The sequence below is a fragment of the Centrocercus urophasianus genome, unplaced genomic scaffold (assembly GCF_019232065.1).
Source record: "Centrocercus urophasianus isolate 14NV4802_14NV808 unplaced genomic scaffold, USGS_Curo_1.0 seq_14, whole genome shotgun sequence".
Classification (NCBI taxonomy): Eukaryota; Metazoa; Chordata; class Aves; order Galliformes; family Phasianidae; genus Centrocercus; species Centrocercus urophasianus.
The window spans coordinates 51,333,051-51,351,460 of record NW_024884586.1 but is presented as its reverse complement, the minus strand read 5'-3'; the positions used below and the strand labels follow the sequence as shown (position 1 = coordinate 51,351,460).

The 18,410-nt window shown below is 53.6% G+C and overlaps 2 protein-coding genes across 4 annotated transcripts in view; one reads left to right on the top strand and one right to left on the bottom strand.

Annotated features, from left to right (window-relative positions):
• Positions 1-1,065: 1,065 nt before the first annotated feature.
• On the bottom strand, positions 1,066-16,305 carry GPR137C (G protein-coupled receptor 137C). The gene is made up of 7 exons (XM_042813572.1): positions 15,952-16,305; positions 9,061-9,104; positions 8,111-8,339; positions 5,439-5,588; positions 4,752-4,874; positions 4,507-4,622; positions 1,066-3,799 (listed from the first exon to the last, which is right to left on the bottom strand). The coding sequence occupies exons 1-7, from the start codon at positions 16,303-16,305 to the stop codon at positions 3,628-3,630; spliced, it is 1,188 nt and encodes a 395-aa protein (XP_042669506.1). The 3' UTR covers positions 1,066-3,627.
• Positions 16,306-16,814: 509 nt separating this feature from the next.
• The window catches only part of TXNDC16 (thioredoxin domain containing 16), a 44,299-nt gene continuing 42,703 nt past the window's right edge, over positions 16,815-18,410 (top strand). For 2 of the 3 annotated variants that reach the window (XM_042814150.1, XM_042814152.1), the window contains exon 1: positions 16,815-17,525. The gene's annotated coding sequence lies outside the window, so the exon portion shown is untranslated. The remainder of the gene's footprint in view (positions 17,526-18,410) is intronic. The other variant, XM_042814149.1, reaches the window with a different exon arrangement.

Genomic DNA, 18,410 nt, shown 5'->3' with positions numbered 1-18,410 from the left:
TGAAAGCACACCCTGAAAACGGTGACTGTGGGTTTTGTTCTTACAAGAAAGCAGAGCGTGGGCATAAAGTAAGGCAAACACAGGGCCGGCGCAGCCCCCCTCCCCAGCTCTGCTGCCAGCAACCAGAGCAGTGAGAGAAAGCAGGGCTTTGTCAGAGGCAAGCTGCACTGCTTGCAGCAAGTGCCTGAGGGCACCCACCTGCCTCAGGACAAGGGGAGCTGAAAGCGAGGCCCCTCGCAGCAGGTTGTGCCAGGAGCTGAGCTGGGGCCTCTGGTGCAGCCAGTATTGGAGCCTTTTGGTTTTCCCAGCCCTCCTCAGACCATTAAGCCCAGTTCAGGATCAGCTCATCATGCTGGAAGCCGGGTGAGGCTACAAAGGCCATGGATGTCCCTGCGAGGGGCTGCCGCTCCTCAGCTGCTCAGCAGCCGACGCAGAGCTGAATTCTGCCACTGCAAGGACAAGAAGCTGGAGAAGTAGGACAGAGCTGCCGGCACAGAGCAGAGGCTGCAGCTCCTCCTGGGCCAGGGGCACCCGGCTCTGCTCTCAGCTCCCCGGCAGCCCCGCCCCACAGCCCTACAGCCGTCTGCTCAGTGCCGAGGCCTCGCTCGCCCCCAGGTGAGCGCACGCTCTGGTGAAGCAGCTGCGACCTGCAGGGAGCTCAAGGCCGCGGCTGATAAACCCGTGGTGTAAGGAAATATGGGAACACGGAGTTGCTGAGATGAGGTTTCTGCCTCCTCCGCAGCTCGGTGCCAAGGAGATGCTGGCTGGGTCACAGCCTGAGAGTAGGACAAAGCTCAGCCCACGCAGAAGCATCTCCTGCCCTGGGAGCTGCAGGCACAGGAGCAGAAACCAGAGAAGGGCAAAAGGTGCAGCATGAGCCCCTTGTTCCCAGGCCTGGAGGACCAGCAGTGGATAATTCCTGCCAAGCTGTAAGGTGGGGGGGCTGCAGACCCCTCCCTCAACCCACCTGCAGGCGCTCCCAGCACAGCCATGCAGACGCAGACCAAGAATGGAGGCTGCAGGACAACAGCTGGAGCTGCCAGGAGCAAAACTCAGCAGGACCTGTGGCAACGGAGCACAGAAACTTGTTTTTATTTCAACATAGTAGTGCTTGGTTACAGTTTAGTGAAGAAGAAATAGGTACATTCATTGGCCACAGCTTCCTGTCGCAGCCAGCAGCTGCCAGACTGCAAAGCCAAAACACTGTTAAAGAACACAAAAAAAAATAATAATAATAAAGAAGTTCAATGAAAGGCAACTATGCATTAAAAAAGTCATTGTACTTCTCAGCTATAAATTACTTCAGTAAAACACGAGACGACCCCAGCAGGAGCAGCCAGAGTTGTGAAATTAACGGCCATCCGTACAAGTGAATAAAAGCAAACCGCTCCGCCACTCGCTCACGAGTACATCAGCAACGAGACTCACTGCCAGCCCAGCGCCAGGAAGATCGAATGGTTGTGTGCTTCAGTGCAATACGAACAGTGAGCCTGTAGCCCTTTAGTTTTTTATTTTTATTTTTTGCACTACGCTCCCTTCCCTCCAAAGAAAAACTTAAAGTGCTCCGAGTGCTTTGGAATTTAAGCAAGAACAGGGGCCGCCAGTGTCACTTCTTGTCTTTGGTGACGTGTGGCAGAAGAAAGAAGGACAGGACGGGCTGGGTCCTTCGTTAGCTTTGCTGTAAGCCAAGCAGCGATTGAGATGGAGCAACCTGTTTGTGCAGCCCGGAGGGAGGAGGCAGGTCTGTTACACCAGGGGACAGCAGCCAGGGGAGCGGTGGCAGTCAAGGCGAAGAGCTCTGGTTCAAGTACTAAAGGAGAGGGATGCGCCAGAAGCTGTGGTCTCAAAACCCTCCCCAAACAGCAGCAGAGGTTGCTCCTTTTCTGGGCCAGTAAGAGTGAGGCAGGTTAGCACGGAGGCCCACACGTCAGCACAGGGAGCACAGCGAGAGGAAAGGTGTTCTCAGTGCAACCAGTGACACCAGCTCAACGCAAGCAAGGTGGGAGATGGGGTGCCTGCCATGCGAGAGGGCAAGGCTGCAGGAGAGGCCAGGGCTGCCCCGGGGCTCCTCACACACTGCCACGTGGACACAAGCTGCCCAGGGCCATCAGCACCCACTGCCACCCCTCAGGCAGACCCAGGCTGCACTGTGCTGCTCCACACAGGTGCACGGCCTCCAGCCAGCCAGCTCTCCCAGCATCAGGTGGGTGTTTGAGCAGCTTCAAGTAGGTTAAAAGCAGTTCCAGTTCAAGTTTTCACTAGAGGTCAGAGCAGCTGCTTGCCTAAGACCAGCACCTCCCACCCAAGCACGTGGCCAAAGCTGCTCTGCTCATCCCACAGAAGGCTCAGAGACTTGCTGGGAGTAACATCCAGTCTTAAACAGTCTCATCTGCAAGAGCCCAGAGCTGCAAACCAAGTCAAACCTGGCCATTCCAGTTCAAGAGAGGGAGATACATCTGGAAAGCAATCTCCTCCTCACCTGACCCAGCACGCTCAAGCCCTGCGAGCACTGCTGAGCCCCCAGCACAGCTGCTGCAGAACTCCAGGTCCCCAGCCTGCACCAAGGCTCAGGAGAGAGGCAGGAGAGGAAGGAAAAAAGCCCAGGGCCCAGGTTTCTGTAGCTTTATCACTGCGTGTGCTGCCACCATAAGAGGCATCCTGCACCTCCACGGTGACCCCGCTGGTTCACATTTGGTCAGCTTAAAGTCTTGTCCTCTGCTAAATGCAACTCAGTACTGAGGGGCAACAGGAGAGGCCCCATGCTGGGAAAAGCAGCTCTAGTTTCACATGCAGCTCAGCCCACACGTGTTCCTGGGCACACTTTCGCAGAGGCCACTCCAGCCCTAAGCTTTCCCAAAAGGAAGCAGCCTGCAGAGCCTCGCTCCCTCCCTTCGCTCCAGCCCGAGGCAGCCCTGCCATAACACCGCTGCGCCAGGAGCACTCGATCTCACCATCACAGGTCTTTGCTACAGATATGCTTTGAGCTCAGCTTCAAGCCCACCGCCCCAGGCAGGATGGTTCAGCCTCCAGGTGGAAGGACCAGCAGTCAGAGAAGGCCCGCTCTCAGCCCAGAGGCAGCAGCCCCACAGGGTGCGAATATGGCACGCGAACACACTGCAGGAGGCCCTGCCCATAACACTGTTAGCCCAGCTTCACACTCCCACGTGAGTCAGGATGCAGAGTACTTCACGGAATACATCTTTGCAGGAAGACAGTGCCTCTCCCAGCTATGGATGTGCAATTAAAAGAGTAACTAGAACAGTCTCAGACCAGACACAGTCTGAGCAAGATTCATTCCTTCCAAGTGTGCAGATAAAAGTGCAAATATGCATTTGATGTTTCTTTTCTAGTGAGGAAGCTCTGGTGCATTTAGCTGCCAACATCTTGAAGACCAGACCAAGAAAAAGCTTCCAGAGAGTTCAGCTTCACTTTGCTACATGGTACCTTGAAGTCACAGTTCTCTCGCTTACCGCCTGCAGCCATAGGCTCCATCCTGCTTACGGCTGCAGCAGGTAGTGGAATGTTTGTGTCGATGAGTTAGATGCTTCAGGGAAGAGGGAAAGAAAACCAGGTTACAATCCTATACATGAATGCCACTTCTGGGAGAAAAGGGGCCTCGCAGCCTCTTCAGTTCTGTGCTGCAGGGTATGAGCTGTGGTGGTTACTCAGCTCCGAGCTGCCTGCAGCAGAGAGCAGCGGGGCACTGTCGGTACCAGTTCCACTGGGGGGGGGACCCGCTGTGTAGCTGTCGTTCCCAGCCAGAGACCCGTAGCAGCCAGAGCACTGAGGGGTGGCCAAGCTGGGAGGAGAGAGGGAGAAACCAAACGGGGACTCAGGCAAGTAATTGGATTGCTTATCCTCCAAGCAGCTCAGAAAAGACTTCTGCCCCAGCACAGCCCACGGTGCAAGCCTGCGTATCCCAGCCTGCTTCTGCAGATGTGGCATCTCCAAGGAACCCGGCCTTGGGGTGTGAGGAGAGGAGCAGCAGGCCCTACAAAACCAGCTGAGAAGGGATGCAATCTCCCCATTCCTCACTAGAACCCCTGGTCCTCAGAGCCCCGAGCAGCAAGGCCAGGGTTGCCAGACTTCCCTTTATGGTCTTGCTGCAGACACCAGACCCTTCTCCCCCAGCCCAGGCTTTCCTTCAGATCTGTCCCAGCTGGCTCCCAGACTGCAGCACCTCACTTCCTAGAAAAGCTCCTCTGCAGTAATTTAGGGGCTTCCTCTCCTCAGCTGAAGAAACATCCTAAGATCAGCCTGCTCAGATGAGGCCTCCTGTCCACAACTGCTGCACTTCCTACCTACAAGCACCCGCTGTGGATATCCACCTCTCAGAGGACATCACTCTGAGTAGAAACAGCTCTGACTTACAGAAGGGGTAAAAGCAAGGTCATTCACAAGCCCCCTTGACCATCCACCTTGCCCAAGCTGCCTCCTGTGTCAGAAGCAGCTCTGTTGCTTCCACTCAAGCCAGTACCCAAGTTCTCACTTTCTAATACAACTTACCCTCCTTCTCTGGCCCCAAGCCGTGACAAGTCATCATCGCTGTCGTAGCGCCTTGGATTGTCAAAGAAGTAGGCTCTGGAGCTGTAGCTGTGACTATTGACCATTCCTGCTGGAGTCTGTTAAAGAGAAGGGAGTTAAGCCAAACGTCAGATTTCTGACAGCCTTCAAGTCTCATCTGTGCACCAGGCACCTCGGGCTCCTCCCTGCACAGGGCCGTTCCAGCTGCAGCAGCCTGTCAGACCTACCAAGTTTTGACTCAGCCTCTGAGCTCGGAAGAACAGCACTACAAAAGTCGTTGGCACCAGCTCCCAGAGGAAAAGGACCACTCCAAACACCACGTATTCTTCGCTGCTCTCTTCCACGTGCACCTGCGTAGAGATGTGAGAGATGTTTGCAGTAAGTCATCAGCAGGACTACGCAGCTCCCAGAGCTGGGCACAGTGCACAGCTTAGGAGAACTAAAGTGCAGCAAAAAAGTGCTGCAAAATCCTTATGAAGACAGGAGTCCCCTAAAACAACAGTTATGATCCTTAATTCATTACCATTTCAAGTGAGAGCTAGCAGCTCTGGTCAGTGTGCCACCAGGTACTGCTAAGCTCCCTCCCTACCTGAATAACTCTCCCTTGCACACAGCCATGCCTTATTAAGCATTGCTTTTCTGCTCTACTTGACTTGTTCCTCCTCTTCCCCCAAAAGAAAGGTTAGCAGACTGAAACTGATGCGCACAACAGGGAATCCCTCCTGAAGGAGTAGACAGACTGGGGAAGATTATAATGGGAATAAGCAGGGCTTCTGAAGGCAAAAAATCCAGCTTGTCTGGAGACTGAGAGAAACAAGCACCCCATGTAGCACCCTCCTCCTCCACCCTCCTGTGAGAGGCATGCAGCCCCCTGCCACAAGTTGTGGACTTGGAGGAATGATGGACAAACTCACCTTGTCTGAAAGGTTGTCCCAGCCATAGTTAAATGGACCAGGCACACTGTCTGGAGATATGGCCACAGCCACCAGGTTATAGCAAGCCCTTGAGGAATACAGAAGAGCAACTACGGATCCCACAAGAATAGCTTGACAGACAGATGTTCCCTGGAACAGAAAGAACAAAGTTTTTAATACAGACCTTCCTATAGAGCTGGGACTTCACCTCTCCTTAAGTGCATGAGAGGCTGCACAGTGACCTAGAACATCCGTGTGTTGCTGCTAAAATATTCAGAACTGGTTAAGAGCTTCCTCCTGTGATGAGTTCACAGGAGCAGCAGAGTGAGGCAACCAGCACTGCCTGGGAGCAGGGCTCAAGGCACAGGAGCATTGATCAGGACTTTATTGATAGGCAGAGATCAAAGATGTTTGAAGCTGATTGCTCAAACAAGTGACCCAGAGGTGCCCTCCCACCCATTGCCTTTCTGTGGCAGCTTTTAGAAGGCCAGCTAACAGCCATTAAGAAAATATTGCTGTTATTTTATTAATTTTTTTTTGTTTTTTTTTTTTTATACCCTGATCAGGCACAAACTACAGAGATGTCAATCTGGTTATTTACTCTGTAGCAGCTCAGCACCCCACACACACTGAACTTAGGCTGGAAAAGAAGTCCAGATACCTGGGGAAGGCCTCAGAGGAGGTAGGAAGAATCAGCACCTGAGCCTCAGTGCCACAGTGGGAGAAGCCAAGGCCAGCAGGCACAAAGCACCATACCAAAGGGGGGCTGGGTGTTGAGCCACAGCCTTCTGCCAGCTGCCCTGTGCTGCTGAAGGAGAAGAGCAGTCTCCATAACCTTCCAGACACAGTGTGTCAGAAAGAGGGCTGCTGTGAAGCACCCTGAGGTCGTGGTACCGACCTTCCCAATATGACTGGCTTTAGGAAAGGAAGCTACTTGATCTGTAGAGGTAGAGACACATCCAAGCAAAATGCAGCTGGCTGCCTTTGTATGTAGGAGACAATCCACTCAGGCAGCTCACCTCTTCAACCTTCTCCACATCCAAACCAGCTATGCCATCTGTTTTCCCAGTCTTAAAGCTTTGCAAGACACTGCCTTAAAAAGTTGGCATGAATGTGCTTTGAACAGACCAATTCCTGTTATGCCAAAGGCTGCTCTAGCACCATTAGCACAGCCCCCAGCATTCAGGAGAGAAGAAAGGGGCAGAAAAGCTACTGAAGCAAGGCTCCAGCAGACAAGGAGCATGGTGTACAGCACAGGATCTGGCAGCAGTCTCCTCCTCACATGTCAGATGGCTCCAACCTTCCCACACTGTGGCAAAGGCAGCAGTCTTACCAGGCCTCTCCAGACTTGTTATATTGCTTTGAGAGTCAGCAGGTTTACAGCCAGAGTTCAGGAGGCAGGGAAACTTCTTCAGGCACTCAAGTAATGCTTCTGCACATCCCCATCCTATTTTTGCAGCCCCTCCACAACCCTGAAAGTCAAGATATGTCTCCAAGGTAGGAAATGGAGACAGCATTTGAATGTAAAAGAGCTCTGTGAGTCAGGTTGAGTTCTCAGAGATAAAGCAGGCTCCTCCAGAGTACACTGTGTAAGAGCAAGGCCCCACAGACAGCCTCAGGCATGGAACTAGAGTCAGCTGCCACGTTCATAAATCACTGCTGAGAGAGGCTGATATGTTAACTGGTGTCAGAGCTGGTTAGAGCTGGATACCTGGCCCACAGAGGCAGGGATGCGAGCAGGTTGTCAGCTCAGTTATGGCTCCTGCCTCACTCTGCTGGGCTACAGCCTGCAGCCCTTGGGGACACTTGTTACCAGAGCCTGGCAGGCAGCCAGTCCCAGGCACCTCCAGCATCCAGGGCATTGAACTGAACCCCTTGAGTGGCTCCTTAGCAGGTCATCTGCAGGACAAGATGCCTCCAGCCAACACAAGGCAGCTGTCTTGACCAAGATGTCTCTGTAGCAATGCCTGCAGCCAGAAGGCTTACCACCCTCTTCATCCTATTCCTGAGGGGACAGAAGCATTCAAAAGCCTTCACAAGCTCCATGCACTGGGTGGCCTCTTGCCTGAGCCAGGCACAGCAGCACATAAAGCCCACAGATGCACCTGATAGAAGATTCCAGGACTCCTTCAAACACGTGGAAATACAGAATTCAGAAGTTGTGAGGAGGAGAAGAGCTGTACTGCTGCGAGAAGACAGCAGCTCAAGAGTATCAGAGACAGCTGGCTTCCCTGCACCCAGCTCTTCTCAGATCCTCGAGTTGCTTAAGCCAGGCAGCCAACACCAGGCTAACAGGAAATCCCCTTTGCAGAGAATTGTGTTATGCATCTGTCAGAGTTATCAGTACCACGCAGACTTTTCTGTACTCAATACGCTGCGAGAACCACATCTTACTTCTTAGAGAACCCTCTCTTCCAGTCAAATCCTAAATTAAACCTCTAAACCTGAAAAGGAAAAGCAGCACTTCCACCTCCTGGAGTGCCAGCAAAGCTGCAGACATGTTTCCCTGAAGCACCAAGGGCAGAGCTTTCCTACAGCAGGAACATGCACCTTCTGGAGGGAAGAGCCCAAGAGCTGCTACCAGGCCAGCACTGCTTGAAGCACACAGATCCTGTTGGGATTCCAGCTACTGATTACACAGCCCCACTGCAGTTTACAAAGCTTTCACCTACCTTAGACTCGAGGTAGACATTCGCTGAAGACATCTTTCCCAGTTTGCACATGCAGCAAGCCAGCGAGATGGCACAGAGGATGAAGAGGCTGTCATTGACTAGAGCACGGGCAAGGACTGTCCGCCTCAGCTGGTTCTCTGGGACTTCACTGTGGATTAGCATCGCACACGTCAAGTTCACAACTAGGAAGAGGAGGCTGGTAAGTATGGAGCCCAGATACAGTAGAACCCTGGGGAGAGGAAGGGGGAAAGAAACGGAGTTCAAGGCAGTTCTGGGGTCACTCTTCACCACCCTCCTGCTCATCAGGCAAAGGCCCCACGGCTCCACTCACACCTCAGTACAACTGCTGAAGCTTCCTGAATATCTCAAGTGTGCAGAGTCTTTCTGCTTGAGCTGCTTCCACACGGCAGAAGCTGCGTAAGTAGTCTGAGTTACAAGACTCATCTTCTGACAGTCAGGTTCTTACCTCTCAGATTTTAAGCGTTGCTGTAGCTCTGCATTAACTCCAGTCAATACTCTGTGAGTCATCACAATCCCTGCCACCTCTATTGAAAGCCACTGGAGCTTTCATCTTCTACTGCGGGTTTCCCTGGAAATGGTCAGCAAGCAGCTGGGCTGCACAGACACATCCCACCTTTTGCTCAGTGTTCATCCCACAGGTCTTTGCTGTGGATGGGCCCCGCTCAGAAGAACCTTGAGAATTCATCTAGCTTGCTGCTAGCACCACCACTACTGAGCTGCTGCTGCGTACAGAGGCAAGCAGCATCTTTCAACCTCCTCAGTAGCCTCAGAGCTCCCAACCCTGCTCCAAGGCACGTCTTTGTCGGAGTGCAGCTAGCTGCATTAGCTCTGTTGTTCAGCCTCTGGGGGTCCAAAGCTCCCATTCCTAACACTGCAGCATCCATTCATCTTAAGCTGTTTGAAGGCAACATTAGAGAAGCACCACTTACTTGTACTTGTTGAAATCAGCTGCACATTTCACTTTGAATATAACCTAGGGGAAAGATTTGCAGAGCATTACTTGACATGACCTATAGTTTACCTCTAAACTTAATAAAGAAATATATAACAGGAGAGCCAGCATCCAGTAGACTTCTTGAAGGATTACATCACTTACAGAACTCCTTTGTACCCACTTACAAGAGACTACAGTGCTCCTTTTCCTGCAGGAGCCAAGCTTGAATGTAGGTGCCCAACTGGCAAGAACATTTATCACCCTGTAAGGGACTTCAACATCTCACCTGAGGTCTTCAAGGGAAAGGAGTTAGCACCCAGCAGTCACTAAGAACATTCAAAAACACATTTAGTTCACCAGTGTTGTGCTGTATATTCTAGGGGTTCAGTCACACTCATCTCCCTGTTACAGAGGGCTGCTTCAGCAAGACAAGCAGCTGATCCAAAATAGACCTCTGGTATTGGATTGTGGACCTGCAGGCTCTAACAAGCACGTGCCTTTCTCAGCTCCTCCATCCTGAAGATGTTTGTATGCTGAATACACCTGAGAAGCAACTTGAATGGAAGGCAGTCCTGCAGAGGTGGAAGGCCCAGCTTGCCAAGTTGTGTGGCACACCTGACACATGAGCAGAATAGCAGACAGTCATTTGCAGACTCCTTCACTCTTCAAAGCAACACACACTCTGTCCAGAAGAGAATCTGGGTTGTGAGCTTTCTCAACACCAGGGATTAGCAGACAGGCTGCAGATTGCACAAGGACTGGTGCTTCAAAACAAGAACTCCGCAGACTGCAGGGTACTGAAGCCATGCCTGCAACCCCAGCTGGTGGAGCTGAAGGAGAACTGCAAGCTCACCCTCAGACACCCTACAGCACTCCCATCATCCAGCAGAACTGTTCCCACGTCCCTTCAGGCAGCAGGGCGGCTCCTGCTGATGCATACTGGGCCAGGACTCTGAGTACAAGGAAGAACAGAGTGGTAAAGGGTGCAAACCCTCCCAGGATCAGACACGAGCATCACAGCACTGCTGCAGGGGGGCAGGAGGTCACACGTGGTCAGGATAAGCAGCGTGGGGGCAGCGCTGCTCAGAGCTCACTTGTCACACAGCAGTTCAGCACAGCCATGGCAGGAGCTGTGAGAAGACCCCACCAGGAAGCTGAGGGTCACACTCAGCCTGCGTGCAGACTACACAGATTGTGAAAGAACTGAAGAAGCAGAGTCCACCACAGCCAGATCCAGCACACTTGTGCTGAGCCCACCAGACCCATCGCTCCACAGCCACAGGTTTGGTTACAGCACTTCTGCAGTCCTCCCTGTCAGCTCCCAGCCCATAACCACAGCGAAGGATTGAAGGATCACTCATCTCTTAGGAGGCACCCTTACTCAGCTCCTCTGTGATAGGATTCCTCAGCTCTCGCCTTGCGCTGAGGGAATGATGGCATTACGAAGCCCCAGAAATCAGGCTCCTGCCAATAGGATTTCCAACAGTTTTTGGCATTTAAGGGTTGTCTGTCCTGTTACAGGAGTTTCAGGAATTGGAAAGCCTCCCCCCCACTCACAAGCTATCAGACAGCTTCAACAACCCTGCTCCTAGAGCCAGTTTGACTCACCTCCCTGTCTGAGGGCAGATGAACTCCAGTAGACCTCGAAGGTAGGGAAGAGCACATTAGTTGAGCACAGGGAAGCATGCAGCCTCCAGAGCAAGGAGGCACAGTACTACAGGCAATCCAAAGCCCTCTACTCTGCTCCTGGCCTAGATCAGCAGTACAGGAAACACAGCATAATCCACACTAAGCCCAGAGTCAGAGGAAACCTGGGCCTTGGTAGGAGGGGCACGGCCACCCAACTGTGAGAAATCTGAACCCTGCCTTATCCTCTGTTTGTCTGTAGGCTGCATTCAGGTGCTTTGGGACTGTGAGAACAGGCATTAAGGACAGCCAGCTGGGAAGAGACTTGGCTCAGCCCTGATTTGTGCAGCATGGAAATCCATTTAAGATATTTGTACTGCTGCTCTGACTCCCAGAAGAGCAGCCCATAACCACAGTCTCTGAGCAGCAGTGCAACTAGTAAGCCTTCACTATTGTGTTCCAGTGATAACCCCAGGTAGAACAACTCATCAGCTGTGCAGGGAGAAGCCACTGGTTAACAGAAAGGAGATTCTGGCTCCAGCAGCCCCACTCAAGACAGAATCCCTGGTCTGTCCTACACCCTGGGGAATGAGACACACCAAGCTGTCTTGGGGTTAAGAGTGCAACAGGAACCTGAGACTCACGCTTGGACTGCTGCCACAGAAAGCAAAAGGACAGCATGGTACCAGCCTCAGGCTTTTCTTAGCCCCTACTATGCAGTCCTATAACTTTAGGAAGAGAGCAGACACCACTCAGTTTACAGTGTTTGCATAGTTATAAAAACATAACTCATCTGATGGCATAACTCACTGCTTCTCCACAGCGATGGACGGGGTCAGTAGGTGACACCAGTCCAGTTCACAGTGCACCTCTGGGATTTATCCTTGAGCCAGTGCTGCAAGGCTTTCAGCACCGGGCTATCTGCTGCTCTCAGAGCCCAAGGACAGCTGATGTGGAGGGCTCTGCTGTAAAGAAGCCAGCACAGAGTGCCCAGGAGTAGTTCTGCTCCTTGTAAGAGCAGGAAATCCAGGCCCCTGTCCTCAGGCAGGCACATCAGACCAAGTTGCTGTAACAGTCCCCACAAACAGGGCTGGTGTTGTTCAGCTGGGTAGCCAGCCCAGGAGCCATGCAGTTGCTGAAAATGGAGAACAGATGTCTCTGCTGGCCTAGAGCAGCAGGGCTAGGCAGTTTGCTGCTAAGCAAGCCTTTAAGCAAAGTTAAGCAAATCTCAGTTGTTTTTCTGGAAGCAAGTCCTTCCTGCACTTCCCATCAGTTACAGACTTGGGGAAAAAAAGTGAAGCTAAAAGAAAACAACCAACAAAACACTACAGACCCAGAGGGCCCCATAAAGCTAGAGGTATTTCTGTGGCAAGAGCAGGTATTTCACAAAGGCCATCTCCCTGCTCACATCACTGACCCCAGAAAGTGAACTTGCTGCAGGCGTGCTCTCAGAGCATCAGAAACACTCATCCTTGAAGGTGTGCTGGAGATGTCAGTTGCTAAGAGATAACAGGTAAAAGACCACATCCCATAGATGGCTGTGGACCAGTTCCAGCCCTAAAGCTCACCCAACTGCAGCTTCACTGAGGCACAACCACTCACAACAGGTCTGAAACATCCAGAAGACTTTCAATCCTGTCCCTTTTCTGACAGAATCAAAGTCTTTTTTGCCTCATGAAGTTAATGAGTTTGGGCTCTCCTGATGCAAGGTAGGACTGTGTTGTGCCTTGACACGAGGACAGACCTCACTGCAAGTGCAGCCACGTTCTCTCACCACAGTCATTCAGCACCAAGCTGAGACTACTTTGGGACTGTATTCCATAAACCCTGTTCAAGATCTCCCCCATCCACTCCTCTGAGGAAGAGCTGGAAGTCACCTAAAGGAGGATCTCTCATCAGCCCCACTAATACTGAGATCACCTGCCCCATCACCAACACAGAACGCACTGCCATGTTCTGGAATAGCTGGTCGCTGGCACAGCCACCAGTTCAACTGCGGGGCCCCAGGCAATCCTCAGCCCCTGTATGGAGCAGTTCTGAGTTTAAGTGACCCTGTACCAGCAATTCCTCCAAGGGAAAGCTCACACACCAGGTGTGCTAGATAGGGAATGTGGAAGACTGTAGAAGAATGAAGGAACGGATGAAGGCTTTCCGAAATCTCCATCTGAAAAGGCAGGAAGACATTACCCTTGGAAAAGGACAAAGAGCTCCCAGGCTGGATGCTCTCTCTCCATGCATGTCTGCTCCAGCACAATTAGAACAACAAGGGATGAAAGAGGCTGATGTCATCTAATCAGATGGACCACTTAGAGAAACCCAGACAGGTTAAGGGTTACGGCCACACCAGTCTGGCAGAGCAGCCTGTCGGATCCACCACAAGCAGAAGGCCTTACTCATTGCTGCACTCAGCTGCTGACTCTCAGGGGAGCTGAAGATGCCAAGTGTTCAAGGTCTTTGAAAGGGTCAGGGTGGAGGCTGTGGCTACATTTACACATACTGTGCTCCTGACAATGACCTGGGGGAAGCAGTAATTGGCAGGCTCTTGGGAAAGGTAGTATTGCTCAAGCAGATGCCTAACTGGCAGAGGAGCTATTCCACACAAGGCAGACAAACATCCTGGGCTGAATATCTGAGCCAGCATTCTGATGGTTTGAAGCAAGGCTGAGGAATTTCTGATGCGATGCACCATAATCCTCCGATTTCCCAGAGAGAAACTGGTTGTCACAAGCTGAAGCAGAGGGAAGAGATGCTCCCAGACAGAAAGCACAACATCTCCTGATGTTCCAGGTGAAATGAAAAACACTTACTGCCAAATAAGCAGCCCACACACCTCTTGTCAAACCTCCCCACCCCTCAGGAATCCCAGGGACCGAGACAGGATAGGGACTGGACAACCTTACCCCCACAGAAGGGATGAACACCAGGCAGCTCCCTTAATTTGGATTTCATCCCTAGTGTTAGCTTGTGCCCTAAGCTGTTCCAACTCTTCATGTACATTTGTTGCTTCCTGAGGCCGGTCCCCCACTCAGCATCATCTCACCCTCACCCTGAAGAGCTCTGCAAATCAAACGAGATCAGTGCAAAACAGCACAGGCCACATTTGCTGCCACTGCTTAGACAGATGCCACTTCTCCAGCATCTCCACAAAGAATGCACTGTGTACAAAGATTAGCTATGCCTGCAGCACAGAAGCAGCCTATGCTTTCACCCGAGGGCATCTCAGACAAGGATGGCAGCCCCAGACCACCAAAAGCCCTGCACTCCTCTACAGGTTGCTGTCAACTGGCCTGTAAGAATGGAGAACTGATGGGCCCTCCACAGCATCTCCTAGTCACACTAGTAGACATAATCATCTCTAGATCTCGAGCCTCTTCAGCTAAACCACAGTTCTTCCACAACAGCTTCACTTTCTTCCAGATAGAGCACTGTTGTTAACATACCTTAATGCAGCTCCCCCATGCTTTAAGGAAAGCACTGAGCACATCCCAGCCCAGCATACACTTGGCAGAAGGGCACCATGTGATGGTAGCTAAGAAAAGGACAGGCTAGCCTTACCAGCCTGTTATCCAAGCAGAAGAGACCAAATATCCCTATATTAGTTAATACTGCTGGTTGGGTTTTTTCTTTCCCCCATTAAAATGGAAGCCAGAAGAGCAGTGAGAGCTTTCAGTCCATCTAGCTGCATTTTCTCCAAACGCCAGCAGCTACAGCTTTCACCACTTACCACCACTGTGAGATCACTCAGACCACAGCATGCTGGACATCCGTGCTGCTCAGGATGGCCAAGTGTCAGGCCCTTCTCTGTAACTAAGCACGCACACCCATCTTAATAAGCCATCTTATCCTTCCCCACTCTAGATCCTGAGCTCTTATTTCCTCAGACAGGATTTCCCTTGGCTCTAGGTCTTCAAGGAGAAAGAAGCAGAGCATACCCAGCCCAAGCCTGCTGCAAAACAGATATCATGGGAGGAGGGGCAGCCTGAGAGCCCATCTGAATTTACTGTATTTTTATTAAAAGCCTTTTAAAAAGCCTGCAAGGAGGTGAGCTTGCTATCAAGTCCAGCAACTTGGAGGAAAACTGAAATCAAGCCAGCCTGCAGCAACAGAACTTGGGATCCTGGGTCAGCTTGCCTGCTGGGTGACATAAACACCCACTGGTTGGAGCAGTTGGTAAGTCAGGCTCCCTTTAACACACAAGATGGATCATGCACACCACGCAGCATTTGTTATTTCGCTTCCACTCGACAGGCAGCATACCCAGCACTAACAGCTTTCAATAGGGGCAGTTTACCCCCACTTCCTCCAGGTGTTTGTGTCAGGAGGGGAAGAACCCAAAAGGCAGAAGCACCCCACATCTCCCAACCTGGCATTATCACGTGCACGTCGATATCCTAGGGAAAATGAAATCATAATTCCTATTGGTGACACATCGGAGCGACGGAGCGATTCCGCTGTGTGTTAGCGATTCCTTTGTGAGGCTGGCAAACAGCTGAGAGCTGCAGAGCAAAGAATCCGAACAACAAAGCTGGAAGGAAAGTACTGTCTATTTATGAAACAAGTCACCAAACGGGAAGGCAGGCAGGCAGAGGGCCGCTCACGAGAAACTGGAGCAGAAGCAAAATATTCAGAGGGGGAAGGGGAGGGGAAAGCTAAGACTAAATAAAAGCAAGTGAACGGCGGGTAAAAAACCACATAACGAATGATGGGGAACGGCAGAAAAGGAGGAATGCAGCTGGGCAACAACAGCCAGCACCCCGCATCGTCCTGAGCGCCGTGTGGGGAGGGGGCCCGGCAGAACCCCCTGCCTGGGGGGCGGGGCGAGGGGTTTTGGGGGGGGGAGGCGCTGGGGTTCTGCCTGACAACAAGGAGCACAAAAACAAACCCGAGAGCAGGGATGGAGAGAAGGAGGGAGCGCAGCAACAATAGCAGAAGAGGCTCTGGCTGGTGACGTAATGCTTGGCAGCACTCCAGGCCCGAACAGCCCCTGCTGCTCGCTGCCACTTTCTGGTCCTTTTTAGAGGAGGGGAATGAATAAAACGAGACAAAACCAACCCCCCGCACCCCCACCTCCCCACACAGCCCCCACCGCGGGGCCGTGAGGAGGAAAACCCAGCGAGGACGCACGCAGGCTCCCACCTCACCCCAAGCGGGGTCACCGCCCCCAAAAGCGCCCTGAAGCGCTCGGCACCCCCAGCCCCCCACCCCACAGCTCCCTCGGGGCGCAGCCCGGCCCCGCAACGCCCCGCCCGCGGGAATTCACCTCGGCGAAGTAGAGGTTGAGGAGGCAGAGGCCGGCGAAGAGCAGGCAGCCGGGCAGGCAGTAGAGCAGCCAGTGGGCGAAGGGCTGCTGGAGGCGGAGGGCCTGCAGCGAGTTCTGCAGGTAGAAGGAGAACAGCGTGGTCCTGAGGGCGGCCCAGAGCAGGCAGAGGAAGAGACAGAGCGTGTGGTAGCTGAGCCGCCGCTCGCGGTAATAGAGCAGCAGCCAGAGCTGCAGGTAGGCGAAGAGGAAGAGCGCGGCGTACAGCGCCGTGTGGAGCACCGTCAGCCCCAGCTCCACCGCGTAGGGCACGGCGGGGCCCTCGGCCGGGGCCGCCCCCGCGGCGAGGGAGCTCATGGGGCGGCGGGAGGCAGCAACGATCGCCGCGCGCCCGGCCGACCGGCCGCCCTGCCCTCAGCCGGACAGCGCCATGCAACAAAGGGGCGCCCGCGCCGCCGGCCGCGCCGCCGCCGAGCAACTCGGTGCCGGGGACAATCAGCTGAGCCCGATGATTTGAGGCGCTCGCTCCTGACAGCGCGCGCTCCCCATTGGCTCCCCGTCGCACCGCCCCCTCCGCGCCCATCCGCCGCGCCGATTGGCCGGCGCCGCCCGTCGCTCACGCACCCCCCTGTCCCTCCCCCCACACACACGCTGTGAGCGGGGCGCTCCTCTCGCCGCTCGGGTCGCCGCCTCCCGCCTTCTCGCGGGAGGAGGGCGGCGGGGGCGGGGCGAGGCGCGGGATATCGCCGCTGATTGGCTGGCGGCGCGGGCGCGAGTGGCGGCGCTGACGGGGGCGGGGCGAGGCTCTCCTCAGCGCCGCGGCCCGGCGGTTCTGAGGGTCCCCGCAGGGGCAGGGCGGGGGGTCTGGCGTCGTTAGGGGCCCTATGGGTTTTGCGGTTCCCGTAGCGGCAGGGCCGTTGCCCCGGCAGCCCTCGGTTCCCCACAGCCGCAGCACGGCTCTGACGTCTGGTTAGGGGCGGAAGGCCTGGCAGCTCAAGAGCCGATCCTCCCCCTGCGTGGGGCTGGGGGCGGCGCTGCTGTAGGCCTCGGTTAGAAATCCCTGCTGTTGTAAGGGAGGACTGGGGGCCTTGACGTTTGTTTTGCCACAACAGGGCCAGCAGAGAGATCCCTGTAGGTGTTGTGGTGGGTCTGAGCCTCTGCAGCAGATGTGGGTGGGGAAGGGCTGCTGCTGTAGGCGCAGGTTGGGTCTCCTGTGCTGTGGGAGTGTTTGGATGTAGGTCAGGGACCCTCTCCTCTATTTTTTTTCTATGCAGAGATCCCTGTGGCTATAGACACAGCCAGCAGGCGGGTAGTTTAGAAATTCCCCTCAGGACCAAGAGATCTCAGTTCAGGGCTTTGAGATCACTGGAAGGTTCAGACCAGCACATCTTTATTTCAAACATCCCATAGGGAAAGTGTAGGACAGGGCTGCCTGCAGGTTCTTGTGGCACGCAGCCAGGCCACAAACTGTGCTGGACTGTGGGAGCCTCCAGGAGTCCTTCACACGTGGTGCTCTGCTTGCAGCTGGGAACGAGGGACGAGCACTTCAGCCTGCTGCTGGAAGCAGCGCCTGCCAGGTATGTGACACCCCTAAGCCATCTTACAGGCAGCTCAGCAGTAACAGCTACCTGCGCAGTGCCAGCTGTGGGAGGAAGGTCCTCGGGGACAAGCTGGGCAGAGACATGGGCAAGGCATGGGCTGTCAGCTGTGCACCAGCAGTGCAGACTTTCTCTCCTTTTGTAGGCAGAGGGGTGAGGCTGCTTTGGCTGCAGGACCAGAAAATAAGGAGTTCCTGGGTGCTGGGAAGTGGGACCTGAAAGTGAAAATGAAAGTGAAACTCAGGGAAGTGGCTGAATGCCCCTTTCCAGGGTGCTCTGCAGGAGAGCAGGCCAAGCTCCAGTAGGGAGCCAGCATGAGGGCATCACTGAGAGAAACCCAGTAAGGCAAAGCACACTGGGCAACAGGCAAGGATTATTTTGCTGTAAATGTGTTTTCCCATCCCTCTTGATGACCCTTGAGAAATCAGAAGATTCCTTGTGCCAAAAGATGCAGCTCCTGTAGCTCACAACAGCCTGCCCTATGGGCCCCCTTTATTCAAGCCCCATATCTTAAATGACTGCACCAGGGCCTCTGTCCTGCCCAGGTCTTGTGCCTGCCTGATGTGAGGTCTGAGAGCTCAGCATGTCTGGTTTGTGGATCACAGAGTAGGGGAGAGGCAGCGGCACAAAGAGATACTGGGGGAAGTGTTACTGTGGGAGAGGAGCTGTTATCATATGACTTAATGTGCCAGATGTGCCTCCAGTCACATGAGCTGTCCTGGCGCTGCTTTGTGCCGCAGACCGATTACATAGCAGTCTGCAAGGTCCTTAAAATGCTGTTTGTAAAAAGTGTAACTGTCTGTGCACAAAAAGCCTGTCAGCCCTGGGGCTTGAAAGTGTTTGTGGATAAATACTGGAGTAATA

Coding starts and splice junctions, on each gene's coding strand:
- GPR137C (XM_042813572.1), bottom strand. CDS start 16,305: ATGAGCTCCCTCGCCGCGGGGGCGGCCCCGGCCGAGGGCCCCGCCGTG. Junction 9,105..15,951: donor TCAACCTCTACTTCGCCGAG/GTGAATTCCCGC, acceptor TCTTTCCCCTAG/GTTATATTCAAAGTGAAATG. Junction 3,800..4,506: donor CTTGGGGCCAGAGAAGGAGG/GTAAGTTGTATT, acceptor CTCTCCTCCCAG/CTTGGCCACCCCTCAGTGCT.